The following is a 13,437-nucleotide window of genomic DNA, read 5'->3' on the forward strand; positions in this document are numbered from 1 at the left end:
ATCAGGGGAGGTACAGATATCGCTGAGTGGCCCATTGCCACCCCACCCACAGGTTACACGCTAGCACACACACAAAGTCACTATAACACATACACACACTTACACATACACACCCCCTCTCACACACTTACACTAAAACATACTCACTCTATCAATCACACCGCCATTACTTTTCCTGGAGCCTTTCCCTATCACTGCCCCTGCATATAATACCGATCAATGTCAGTTTACCCTCAACGTGAGCTTCACACTCCATGGCCTATTCTACACACATACTGCATTACACGCTAACCATAGCCATAGGGTTCCACATACAGGGCCATTACAGTGTTTACATAACACATAGAAATATGACTTTATTATCATAAATATATATATACGTGAAAACCAGAGGTGACAATAATAATATTATTAATAATAATAATAATAATAATAAAAATGTAGTAAATAGAATTGGCAATGTTTACAATATAAAAGAGGGCAAACGGGTTACATATCTTGTTCATCAAATGTTGTGTTGATTATGACACTTTTACCTTTTTGTAACAGAATGGATTTTTATACATAACCCCATAATGTCCTTATCTGTTTGTGATGCAAGTTAGAAGACCGTCAAACATTTTTGAAACCTCACAGGTCCCTTCTTCATATCTGCCCAAGTTCTCGTTCTAAAAATGCCAGCCCTTTCACATTTTTCACGTTGTATGTGAGCGACACTATAATGTCTAATTCCATGAACAAAACCAAAATGCCTTGAAAAAAAAAAATATTGTGCTTGCCGTTCCATTGCATTTTCAGTGAGGGGGATTCTGGGATTTGTACTAAAAAGAATACCAAACATTGAAATGTACATTCTCCCCGGCACAGAAGCTAAAGGGAAAGACTAGTTAATAAAGTGGAACTTAATGAGCTCATTAAGTCGACAGTTATTTTTCTGGCTGTCATGGTGCAAACTACTCATTCTGCTCGGCTCGCCATCAAGTAGCAGATGAGATCTCGTGAAAAGGAGGATGGCTGATAGATTAAGAAGGTGCTTTATTGCTCGCGCTTGTTTTGGAATTGAGATGAAGCTAAGAAGACAGTGGGTATCGCTTATTCTACTTTCATATTCTTACCCATAACCCTTACAAAGAAGCCATCAAAAATCTATAATCGCTTAACAAACAGATATAACAGAGACCCTGTAACAGCCTATGGTGGATCGTAGATCCCGAGCTCGGGGAAATTGGGGACTACAACACCTATCATTCTCAGCCAGCATTTGAAACGGTCACTCGATGTAGTTGGAGTATCTTACTTAAAATCTTCTGTTGTGTTATTGAGCAAACAGCACAATTCCATGCAATTTATCTAAATTTAAAGTCTTTAAAAATTCATTTTTTTAATGAGCAAAAGCCAGGAATCCTCTACATTTCATGGCTCAGTGGGTTTCCTCCCCAGTCATCCACTTAGACAATAAACTGGAAAATAATTAAAAAGAGTAGCCCCCACTCCTTGCCAGCTCCACATACAAAGCAAAATCCCTCCCCAGCTGTAGAAAGTGACCATTTCCTCTTTCATCCTAGTTTTTTCTCCCCACAAAAGAATTCTTGTAGTTGAAGGGACAGAGAAGCAACCAGCATATTCATCCTCCGCACAGGGCGGGGGCGAGAGGGGGCAAAAAGATGTTTAGGATGCTGGGAGTTGGACTCCGGCATACTTAATATAACAGAAATATAATATTGTGAAAAAGAACTGAATGCAGCCGACACCAACGAGCCGGTGTGTTACTTTTATAGACAGTGACAGCCCCCCCATATACCATTACATCAGCGGCCCACCATTCTGTGGCATAAAGCTTGACATTGCCACTCGTACCGGGTAACACTATAGCTGACTAGTATAAGGCCTTTAGCTGCTGTTAGACTCCAATTCCCATCAGCCAGCATCAGTGGAGGGTTACAAATCCATAAGCTGTGCCATATTTGCAACAGAAAAAAGAAAAGCCCCCACTCCCAGCACACACAGACACACAGTAGAGTGATGCGCCCCCTAACAGACCGGATCCCAGCTGTTGAGGTAACGTGGCAGGGGCTGTGCAGAGAATCACTCAGGAATCGGTCCTGCTTACACAACAATAAATTAATTATGGCACCCAATTATATGCTGCTGATTACTCAATTATGCACGTTTGTGTTCCAACATGCCCTGCGTGACAGGACATCAGGCGAGCCGGCGCCTCCTCCCACTCTGCAATCTCTTCCCAGTTAGCGATCGCAGTTCTACAGAGAGTCACACTGTGCGTCCTCCTATTACACACGCTAACACGGGCTGTATGCACCATATCGACGGCTCTAAATATCCCTATGCGTAGAGCGACAGGGGTATTATACACAGCACGGCAGGTGCTTCAGTATTAATGCGTGCATCTGTATAACACCTGGAAAAGTTACGGAAGCTTCCAGGACCTCAGCGGTCTCTTCTTCTGAAACAGATTCTGAAGAAGGACCTCCGAAGTCCTGAAAGCTTATGTAGCTTTGCATCTTTTTTTCTATGTTGGCCCAATAAAAGGTATCAACTTTGACCAAAGACTCCAATTTTTCTTGGCCTGGACAGCAATATCCATTTTTCTTGCCTGGAGCAGTGTGTGTGTCCGTGTTACATATTGATATATTCTGGAGAATGACTGACTAGGGGAGGCAGGGAACACGACTTTATCTAGTTTTGTGTGATTTATTAAAAGTTCCACATAAAATTAACTGGGAGTCCAAGTTGACAAGGAATTCAAGCAGCACTTATACTCTGACTGGATCCTTTTTGGGGTTGTCTATGCAGTTTTTGTGCTGTCACCTGTGCATATCTCTAAGCATGTGTTGCGTGTTTATCTGTAAGCGTGTATTATCATACAGGCATATGAACCATTGACATCACGGACATTGGCACCTGATCCATAGACAGGGCCCAGCCTGTAAGGGCCGCGCACACAACGCAACATGTACAGCTGGCTAATGCGGGGAGCCGCGCATGTATCTGTACAATATGCCTCAGACAGACGCCTGTATTGATATAACCTTCTTAGAGAGATGAAAGCCTCTCCAAGTCCCTGATCTTATTGCTCTAATTAATATAAACATATTAACGGCTTTGTAGCCGGAGGGGCTTGGGACATGTTGCTATGCGATACACGGGAGAGCCCTCTGTTGACATGCGTCGCTTCCACGGGAAGAACATTAAAGTGTTTTGTTCTGAAGGCCGCGTGGAGATATGCAATTAGCTGAGAGCGTCACATGATCTCAGGGCTCCGTTGCAACGAGCGCATTTAAAAGCAGGTCTGTAGGCGCATCAGAGTCAAGGAATGGGGCCTCCTCTGAAGAAACCGAGAAGTTCCCCTCCTCTCCTCCTCCCTCTCTCCTCTCCTCTCCTCCTCCCGCTCTCCTCACCCCCAGGTCCTAACAATAATCGCTCCCTCCCCCTGGGCCTTTGCCCCATTATCATGGGTATTTGGGGAGAGAGACTTCAGAGACTATTTTCTTTAGGTTTAATTGATGCAGTAAATCTGTATAGGGTGTCAACCTGTTCTGTGTTATCTTCCAGATCAACTAATTAACCGGTAAATGCGTTTTTCATACACTTAGTACATCATTTGGTAAAATATATAAATAAAACTAAACAAAATGGGGTACTTTGACGTGGGTGAGAATATATGGCCATATAGTGTGATGGGATCCCCTATATTTATACCTATAGGTGCTTTAAATAGTATTTACTGGGTGTGCATTAATTCCTTGAAATTTATATTTTTATATATATATATATATATATATATATATACACGCACACATATACTAGAAAGTTCCCTTTGATGGCCATGAGTCCATTGGTTTCATTTGGGACGATATAAGGATATAACGATATATATATATAAAATCTTGCAATGTATATACCTTTTTACAAGAAAATATATGTAGATATTATAAACAAAAACATGAAAGCAAACAGGTGAAATGCTATTATTTTTTAATTATTAATTGGATTTTTTAAGTATAATTGGATATGAAGGTCTCGATGTTACGTAACACAGTAAGTCACTTTTGATCAGTATGTTAAAAATTGAGCAATTTTACACCTGGCGCGCGCTGTGGCGTGTTCAGGGGGCTCAGCAGCTGCGTATTACCCCCACACCCCCCAACTCAATAATTTCATGTGCAGATGTAAATAATAATTTATGGGAGCAACAAATATGGTGCAGTGCAGACCCGGCCGGGGCTGGAGCAGCTAAAGGGATCGGAATTAATAGAAAGCAGCACCAGGGGCCAGGAGCTATTAGCAGGCGCTATTCTTCACAGCTCCCATCAGGATTAATCATTGAGAGTTAATTTGAAGCTCAGACAAGTTGCTGTTAATTTAGTGCGGGGAGGACGGGATGGGGAGAGCCCAAACCCCCCGAGTCCCATTAATCAGCAGCCTCAGACGGCCCTGCCTTGATTACAATTTGCAAAAAAATTCATTAGCGCCTGGGCCAGTGACAATTTTTCTCTTTGCCTGTGATGTGACTCATTAGGCAGCCAAATGAAAGCTGTGATGATGGCTGCAATCAAACCCCTCCACTTGTTTATCTTCCCCCTGCCTCTCCAGTGCAGGATCAAGGCCCTCACCAGCACCCACTCTCCTTCCCCTGCCCCCTCTCCAAGCTGACTCCGAGGCTCTCCCTCACCACAATTTATGCCTCTCCCTGTGTATCGCTCCTCTATTTGGGATGCCCTCCTGTTTATTTCAAAGTTGACTTATGTCATTACCTGTTTTTCCTTCTGCATACCACCTTTGGTCAACCTTTATTTCGTTCTATGCTAACCCTCCGTTTCCCAAACCCTCTTCTGACTGATTAGTCCATCACCCCCGGCTCCTTTCTAGAACATCACCCAATACCGCTCACAAAAAGTCTGCTGTCCCTTCTCCCCTTTACTCACCGCTCATCCCCGCTCACCATTCCTGCCCTGGGTGTAATTATCATTTGCAGTAATGTAGAAACGTTATAGAGCAAGGATTTGGTTGTCTCCGTTCCTCACCTTGTGCTGGTCTCCAGAACGTGAGATCTTGGTGCCTTCATGTATGATGGGCTCACAAGATTACCTTTTCCACCCACTTTAAAATGTCCGGGCCCTTTTTCAACCTTTTCTTAATTTGCTTGCTTTTCTTTATGTATTTGTCTATTTTGTTGTTATTTCTTATTGTTCTCACCAGTCCCGTATTTGCTTCACATTTTTCTGTGAATAGGACTACATGATTTGGATCTGCGTGAATGTGTATGTTAGCGTGTGCACATGTGTCTGTATGTTAGAGTGTGCACATGTGTATGTATGGTTTGTGCGTACGAGTGGAACATATACATTTTGATTGGCGCTTAAAACTCAGGCCTAATTGGACCTCCAAGATTAAATTGAGAAGAAGTCATTATATCTGAAGTAATGCGTGTTGTCAGGGCAATTATTGTCTGTACTTATGTTGCAAATAATTTATGATTGTAGTAATTGTAATCACATTTAAATGCAAGTTTACAATCGCGCTTTGAAAAATACATTCAGAATATGTTTGTGTGAATGTATGTATATGTATCTGATATATATATATATATATTAAATATGTGCTAAAAGTATGTTATGATATGTGAGTTTTTTAATGAGTAGTCAAGAAAGGGTGCAGCAGTATTATTTCTTACAAACACAATTACATCTAGAATTTTATATATATATATATATGTTTTTTTTCTGTAATTTGCTATTTCCAACTGCATGCATTTAACATTCGGTACGTGTGACTGTATGCGTCATTGATTTATGAAATATGTGATATGAACATGTTATGGTACATGTGTGTGTATATTTTAATGTTTCTAAGGAATGTCTGGATTATACGGGTGAAGTTATTCCAATTTTATTTGCCGTGACATAAGAGTTCCTTTTTTGTCAGGCGGCTTATGTCTAACAGTTACAATATTGTATTAGTGACCACTTAGCATATTACTCTGTATGTAACGGTTCCATGTAACATGACCCTTATGTGTATGACCAAATTAAACTTTTTTTTTAAATCCATAACAACATGTATTATATGGCGTACAATACGAATGGTGAGTATGGTGTGAATGATTGTGTCAAAGCTGTAACTGTATAGAATGTGTAATACCTGCCTCTATATCTGCGCTAAACACGTATCTGTGTGAATCCAAAACATGTCAATTTGTAAAGTAAAGTAAAAAAAAGTATCTTTGATCTGTGTAGACAGTGTGACGTTATATATCTGTAGCATGTAATAATGTACAGTGTAATGTGTGTATCTGTTACGTGTAACTGTGTGATGTTACTAATGAAATATTTCCGCAAACACCAACACCACGGAATAGGGAAAATTGTGTAAATGGTATATAAATTGTAAAAGTATTGTGTCCTGAAAGCTCCAAACGTGCGTTGTAGTTGTATATGTGTCTGAAGAAGCGATTGACATTTAACCGCATAGACAAAATGTTTATGAATTTTTGTAGCTCTTAGCACCGTAACCTTATCCTTCTCCCAAACTCTTTCAGTAAAAAATATATTATACATTATTATTACATGTGCAAAACATAGGCCTGCGTTTATTGCACCCAGTGATAATAACCTATTGGAGAATGTAAATATATTTTAAATGTGTTTAGAGCCTCCATTAAGCACCTATAGGCCTCAAGGGAGATAAAACCTGGAAGCTCAATCCACAGTAATCTAACTTCTTATCCGTGTAGATTGCACGCATCTATGGCACCGTATGCGGATGTAGCCAACATATGCATGTGTGTGCGCAACTGTGTGTATATGATGTATATTGGTACGTATGGGCAATAATGTGTGTAAATATACAAATTTTAATTGCATTTCTATCTTGCGGTTGTCAAAAAGTCAACTGACATTATTTGTGAATTGTAGAATGTATCAGTACCACTAGACCGCAATAACCCGCCATCAGCGAAGCATATTGCATGTCACCTTAAAGAGCAACACGACGAGTATTAAGTGTTCTAAGCCAATTTTTAAATTTAAGAAAGCGAGGAAGGGCAGCATCACATATAAGGTTACGCGCGGCACACGACACAGACAACATATGCCGAAACCCAGTTGAGATGGTAACTTATAAAAGTGAGTTTGAGCGTTTTACTGCATGTTTAACAATAAGGCGTTGAATTTTATATATTTGTTTTATGTGTGCACTTTGATTTTTATATATTTGTTTTATGAACGCAGGGTATTAAAATGGTATCTGTCTCCTTGTGTGTGTGATAGCAAACCATCAATGCACTGTTCATCTATATATCTATCTATCTGTCTATCCAGCTATCTGTATCTATTGCTCTAAGCGATTGCGGCTATCATTCATTATTATTATCATCTATTTTTAATGGCGCAATATATTTTCTGCTGCAGTCAATAATGTATCTGTCTGCTTAGTTCTTCAGCTCTCTCACTTAGTCTGTGATCGCAAATCTTTCACCATTACCCAAAATTCTCTAGTTTCCTCTCTAACAGATTTTATAAATATATATATATATATATAATTTTATATATTTATATATATTTTATATATTTACATATATATTTATATAAATATATAAATTATATATATAGAATTTTATATTTATATATAATGTATATCAATAAAATGTTTCATGCAGACACCTACCTAGAATATTATATCGCAATGAAACAGTAATTTTTTATATTATATATATAATATCTTGTTGTTAGCGCTGGGAAACCTACCATGAACCTTATATATCCCAGCGCTAAAGTTGCAATATACACACAATTAACATATAATTAGCGTGTGATTTCCCCCAAGAGTCATTTATTTTAAATGAGTGTTAGGTGCATCTTGTACCTATTTGTGCACTCTAACATATATTGATCTATATATTTATCTGCGTCACATTGCTATGATCTCTGCGCTTAACCTTCTGCATTAACCCCTTCCTCCGATTACTCTACAGAGAAAAAAAATCTATTTAATTACTAATACTAAATATATAAAAAGACCTGAGGAATCCCTGTAGAAATCACAGAGGATGAGAAAGCTTCTTTCCTACAGGGTAATAAAACCGGAGGGCAGCCTGCTCCACACAAGAGATATTTCTATTTTTCTCCTTTATCTGCCATTTAGCTGGTTAGTGACACATCCAGCAAATGACATGAAGTGACATGGGGAGAGATGACCCTGTCTATTCCTTGCTGGGATCCTGAGTCACTTTGTACAATCGCCACAAATAACCTGACAGATCCCAGCCCTGAACATCCAAGAGCCTGTTCTGGGTCTGAACTGCTGGGTACTTTCTAACAATTATTAATCTGTTTCTACCCAGGATCAAAATATATATATATATATATAAAAAAAACCTTAATCCAACTCCACCAAAAGTGAGCCCTAGAAATGTGTCCTAATTGTGAATGCTTGGAACCCCCTTTCCCAGGGTAACAGAGACACATTGACTGCACAGATGACACTTTCAGCCTTTCACAATTAAATAATCTCTCAGAAGAAAATGTACATTCATTTATTTCTTGTCCAACAGACCCCACATGTGCTGCTCTATTAAAATCCCACACAGACCTTCATCTGGTGACTCCCCTCCACATCACACAGATCACATTTGACAAAATGAGTCCCAGGAGGGTTTTGATGGAGATTAGCTGGGACCCATCACAAGCCCTTCATGTTACCTTCTGGAATGACCCCAAATCTCCCAGACTGGCCACATGGGATTATTTATTATTATTATTATTATTATTAGTAACATTATTAAGTTTCACAAGACTTGAGTTTTGTTCGAGTTTTTATAAATTAGAAGAAATATGCGACACGAAATAAATTAATCACAACATAATCTGAAGCTCTGGGGGAAGCAAACACCGGTTTGTCCAAAAGAAGGGATTTATGTCCCCAAAAAACTGGAGGACCTGGAAATGACTCGGAGAAGGTGAGCTTGTCTCTTGGACTCTATGTCCATAGTTTTGTCCCGGATAAGGAGACCTTACCCTGTGCCTGGTCACCAGGTCCCTCTGTCCCTCTTCCCGTAATAAATACTTAGAGTTCTGATTGCTGTCCTCCAGAAAGTCTAGAATTAATTGGTGACCTCAGCCCTCCTGTCCATGGCTACTAATCAGCCTGACTCTCGGCTCGGTAATTAGTCCAGTTCAGGGTCTAGCCTGCTCCAGCTGCTGGTGTTGGCTCCTGATGGCGAACCTGCTGACATGGACTGGAATGGGAACCACGATTTTGGGGTTCCTGGAGGGCTCCCCGGTTTTGGAGTTTGCATTGCCGGCTTTGACCCTCTTCCACTTGGCTCTGCGGTTCTGGAACCAGATTTTGACCTGGACCTCGCTGAGTTTGAGGGCATGTGCGATCTGGGAGCGCTCGGTGAGGGACAGGTACTTCTTGCAGTGGAACTCCTTCTCCAGCTCCAGCAGCTGCTCGCTGGTGAAGGCCGTTCTCCGCCGCCGGTTCTTTCCGGTAGAGGTGCTGTTACTGGACGGGTTGGGGTTCTGGGGACTCTCCTCCGGGGCGTCCTCCTCCTTGTGGGTCGCCTGACACGAGATGTTGTCATCAGAGCTGTAGTCTAGGTCACTGTCCATCAGGTAGGAGTCCTCCTTCCCCTTCGCATCCTCATCCTTTCCCGTGTCTTCTTTACCCTGTGCCCGCATAGGACCTGGAAGCAAACAGAGCACCTCCACAGTTATATAGGTGACCGGAGACATATGCATTTACATTGATCCTTACTCTCCAAAAAAGTGTGGCTTCCTTTCTAGATACAGAGTAACAACTAAGTAACTCATCGCTTTAAAACTAAAAACAACAAAAAAACACACACCAGTGTATATAGATTGTTGCTATTTCCTTCCATAAATTATTAGTATTTATTGATTTATATAGCGCCATCATATTCCCCAGCGCTGTACAATGGGGTATGTTCTAAGTGTGCATCGGGTCAGGAGACCAGGCAGACAAAAACGTGACTAAAAATAAAATATTTATACACTGTTTTCTTAGTGGAACTTGCGTTTATTAACGAATTATTTGAATTATTACATTATGTTCGGGGAAATATTTAGGAATATTGGGGTTAAACGAACGATCGCTAAAATCGCAACATTACAATAAAAACATCCATACAATAAAAAGAATTGGGTAAGAAAAAATATACATTTACCCAATTTTGAGTATTTTAAAAGTGCTGCATATAGATGGACAGATAGATAAATAGATAGAAAGAAAGAAAGATAGATAGATAGATAGATAGATAGATAGATAGATAGATAGATAGATAGATAGATAGACAAGGCAAACAATTTACATTCTCAATTTCACCAAAAATCTTTGGTTTTTTTTATCACTATTAAAACATAGTGAAAATCGCTATTATATAGAATAGTTAAAATATGTGATTTGTGTACTTTCAATGAATTTAACATTTACCATAATAAAATCATTTAAACAGATTAACACCAAGCGATCATACAACTCAAACTCCACATTTTAAAGGATTTAAAATCTAAAATTTAGAAAATCTATTCAGGTTAAGACTGTATAGTATTTGTTAATTCCATTTCCATAGGGTTTTAGTTAAATGACTGAATATAGTAAATGAGTAAATATAGTGTAATTAATAACAAACTGATAAAAAAAACATTTTAACAAAAATAGATCATAATAATAATAGATAAAATGCAGACTAAATCAAGGCAATTAAGGAATTCAACGTTTGTGAGTTAAATGAATCTGAATGTTTTTTTCCCCAAAACATGGAGCATCAAATCAGATCTATCTTATTCGCTAAAATTCGTTCAGAAATCGCTGTTTATTTAACACATTGTTTTAAATACATATTTCACCTCAAACTGTCAAAAACATTCTTAAAAAATGAACAGAAAATTGGACTTCATTCTATAATTTAGGATGAATTTTATCTTTGTTTGTATCTATTTTTTTGCAGGTCTGATAGTTTCCAGAGATAAATGTATCTGTGTGATTGAATGTAGCTTTTTGTGTATTTTGTCTGGAAAGTGATTTAAGTTTTTATTTGATATTTGATGTTTTGAGGTCTCATCCTTTAGGTTCCTTATGATATAGTATGCAAACAGGAATTTGGTTCTAACATTAATCCACATTGGGACTGATTTCCTGGACTATATAATCTGTATTCATTTGGGTTCAGTAAGGGGATGTATAGAATTAGCTGGAATTAATTTCCCTTTGTTTGAATTTAAACCAGAAAAATACATTTCTATGAAATCTTCATTATTACGTCTAAAAATAGATATACGTTTTCTGATCATCTGAAGAGAAGACTATGAGGCGAACCCGTAAAGATCCTAAACCTGCATCTATCATGTTGAGTTATATTTGCATGAAATTATCTGTAATTTTCCATATACTTTCAGGTCTAAGGAGTCTTGGGAAGTATACAGGTTGGAGTTTGGACACTTACCCAGAGAAGATTCTGATGAAGCAAAAGGCAATATGGTCCCCTCTTTGGTCACATAAGTCTTGTTGCCCTCCTCTCCATCAGACTGGCCACTGTCGCCTTTATCGAATCCACCCTGGAGACTCTGAGCTCCAAACTTCCTGGCCGCTTCTTGGTGCTGGGGTGAGGCTGAGAACCCTCCGGGGAGGGTGGCCATGAGGGTGGAAGTGAGTGCCATGCCCTGTGCCAGGCTGGAGCAGAATCCGCTGGGCAGGCTAGGGATCTGATGATGAGGGTGAGTGGAGGGGAGAGTTGACTGCAAAGTTGCCTGGGACAGAGCCGGAGGGGGAGGAGGGGGTAAAACCACAGGCCTGTATGGCATGAACATGGGGTATCCTGTGTACACAAAGTGCCCGGGGCTGGGCTGAGGTGGGCTTCCTATCAGTGAGTCTATACTGAAAGCTGTACTGCTGCCCAGGGGACGCTGCATCATCATGAGAGGAGGTTGGAAGGCTGCACTCATATAAGCTACTGGGAGTCAAAGGGCGACTAAGAAAAGGACAGGGCAAGTACCCTAAAGCAGTTCAAACACTCGGAGGGGTCTTCAGCAGAGACTCAGCCTGTCACAGCGTCCATCGGAGTCACAGAACACAGTGAGAAGGGTCTGCACACTCAGGTCCTGTTCACACCAGCCTGGGACGGGTCTCCAGATTTCTTGGCCTGGCTTCAGCTTGGTTCCTCTGTGCCAAATTACTCATGGGTCCCAGATTCATATAAAGCGGGCCACTCTCTAACATAAGGGCATTCCTTCTCTTTCTGGGGATTCTAAGAGAATCTTCCTGACCTGGTGCAGCAGGATGTCCCTACCTATGTCTGGGGAAGGACTTCTCTGTGTCTGTGAGGTTCAGGGGACGGGACATGGAGTCTCCTCTCTGTGCAGATGGCCACTGGATGTGGGACTTTGGGTTCTCTTTCAGCTCGTGATGTTCGGTGCGGTGCCCGCTCCCCCAGCCACACTTTGATGGTTGTGTGTGTGAAGGGATTGTCTTCTCTCTGTGTTGCGGGGCTCCTGTTTGTGCTGTTACCGGTACCAGGGCTCTGTACTGGGGATGCTGCTCTCCCTGCTTGACCTGGACTTGCTGCCTCTTCTCTCGCGGGTCTCAGCACATACAAACCGTGCTCCTGTTTCCCATTCACATATTGCCAGATTTTAGAACCTTCCCTCGGTCACGTGGGCATATCTCATGAATGTAATTGGTTAGTATAGTGCAGGGGGTGTGTCCCTGCAGACCTAGCCCTCCTCACACCCCTGGAGAGTGTCAGACTAGAGTGCTGGGGCTGGGGACAGGTAACAGATAAGTGCTATACGGTGACAGACTCACCCACACCTATATGTATATGCAGTCCCTGGGCTCCACTACTCACCTATATACTCAATACTATATATACAATATACATATATACAATACTCAATAAAACCCACAGCCACATCTTCATCTAATCAGAAAGAAAAGTATGTCAAGAGGGTTCACACTGAATTGTTTTAATAATAATTATATATATATATACTTACAAATATACATAGTTAATGTCTGCACTAATTGCAACATAAATAGGTAGTGTGTAAAATGAATATTAATCTTTTTGTGGGTATGTTTAATGCCCAGATATTGTTGATACAATGTATAGGGTTATACACACAGAATGTATAGATGTGCAATAAATCTAGATGAAATGTATAGAGAATGTAAACGTTTGGCATTCTGTATTGTCTAAATATTTAATGTAGGTTTCTTTGTACAGATTATCATTTGTATGGATTATTATGTGAATTAATTTGTGTAATTCATCTGTGGAAGCGTGGAAATGTTTAAGCGTGTTTTGCGTGAAGTGGATGTTTATTTTAAGAAATATATATATATGTGTGTGTGTTAAATTGTATGCATATGTTGTGTATGTGTGATTTAGGAATAAGA

General features: G+C 40.1%; 1 protein-coding gene across 1 annotated transcript; it reads right to left on the reverse strand.

The window, feature by feature from the left end:
- Nucleotides 1-8,532: 8,532 nt before the first annotated feature.
- Nucleotides 8,533-12,638, reverse strand: GBX2 (gastrulation brain homeobox 2). Its single transcript, XM_053471159.1, has 2 exons — nt 11,486-12,638; nt 8,533-9,706 (listed from the first exon to the last, which is right to left on the reverse strand). The coding sequence occupies exons 1-2, from the start codon at nt 11,982-11,984 to the stop codon at nt 9,195-9,197; spliced, it is 1,011 nt and encodes a 336-aa protein (XP_053327134.1). The 5' UTR covers nt 11,985-12,638; the 3' UTR covers nt 8,533-9,194.
- Nucleotides 12,639-13,437: the final 799 nt, after the last annotated feature.

This window comes from Spea bombifrons, chromosome 7 (assembly GCF_027358695.1).
Source record: "Spea bombifrons isolate aSpeBom1 chromosome 7, aSpeBom1.2.pri, whole genome shotgun sequence".
NCBI classification, from domain to species: domain Eukaryota; kingdom Metazoa; phylum Chordata; class Amphibia; order Anura; family Pelobatidae; genus Spea; species Spea bombifrons.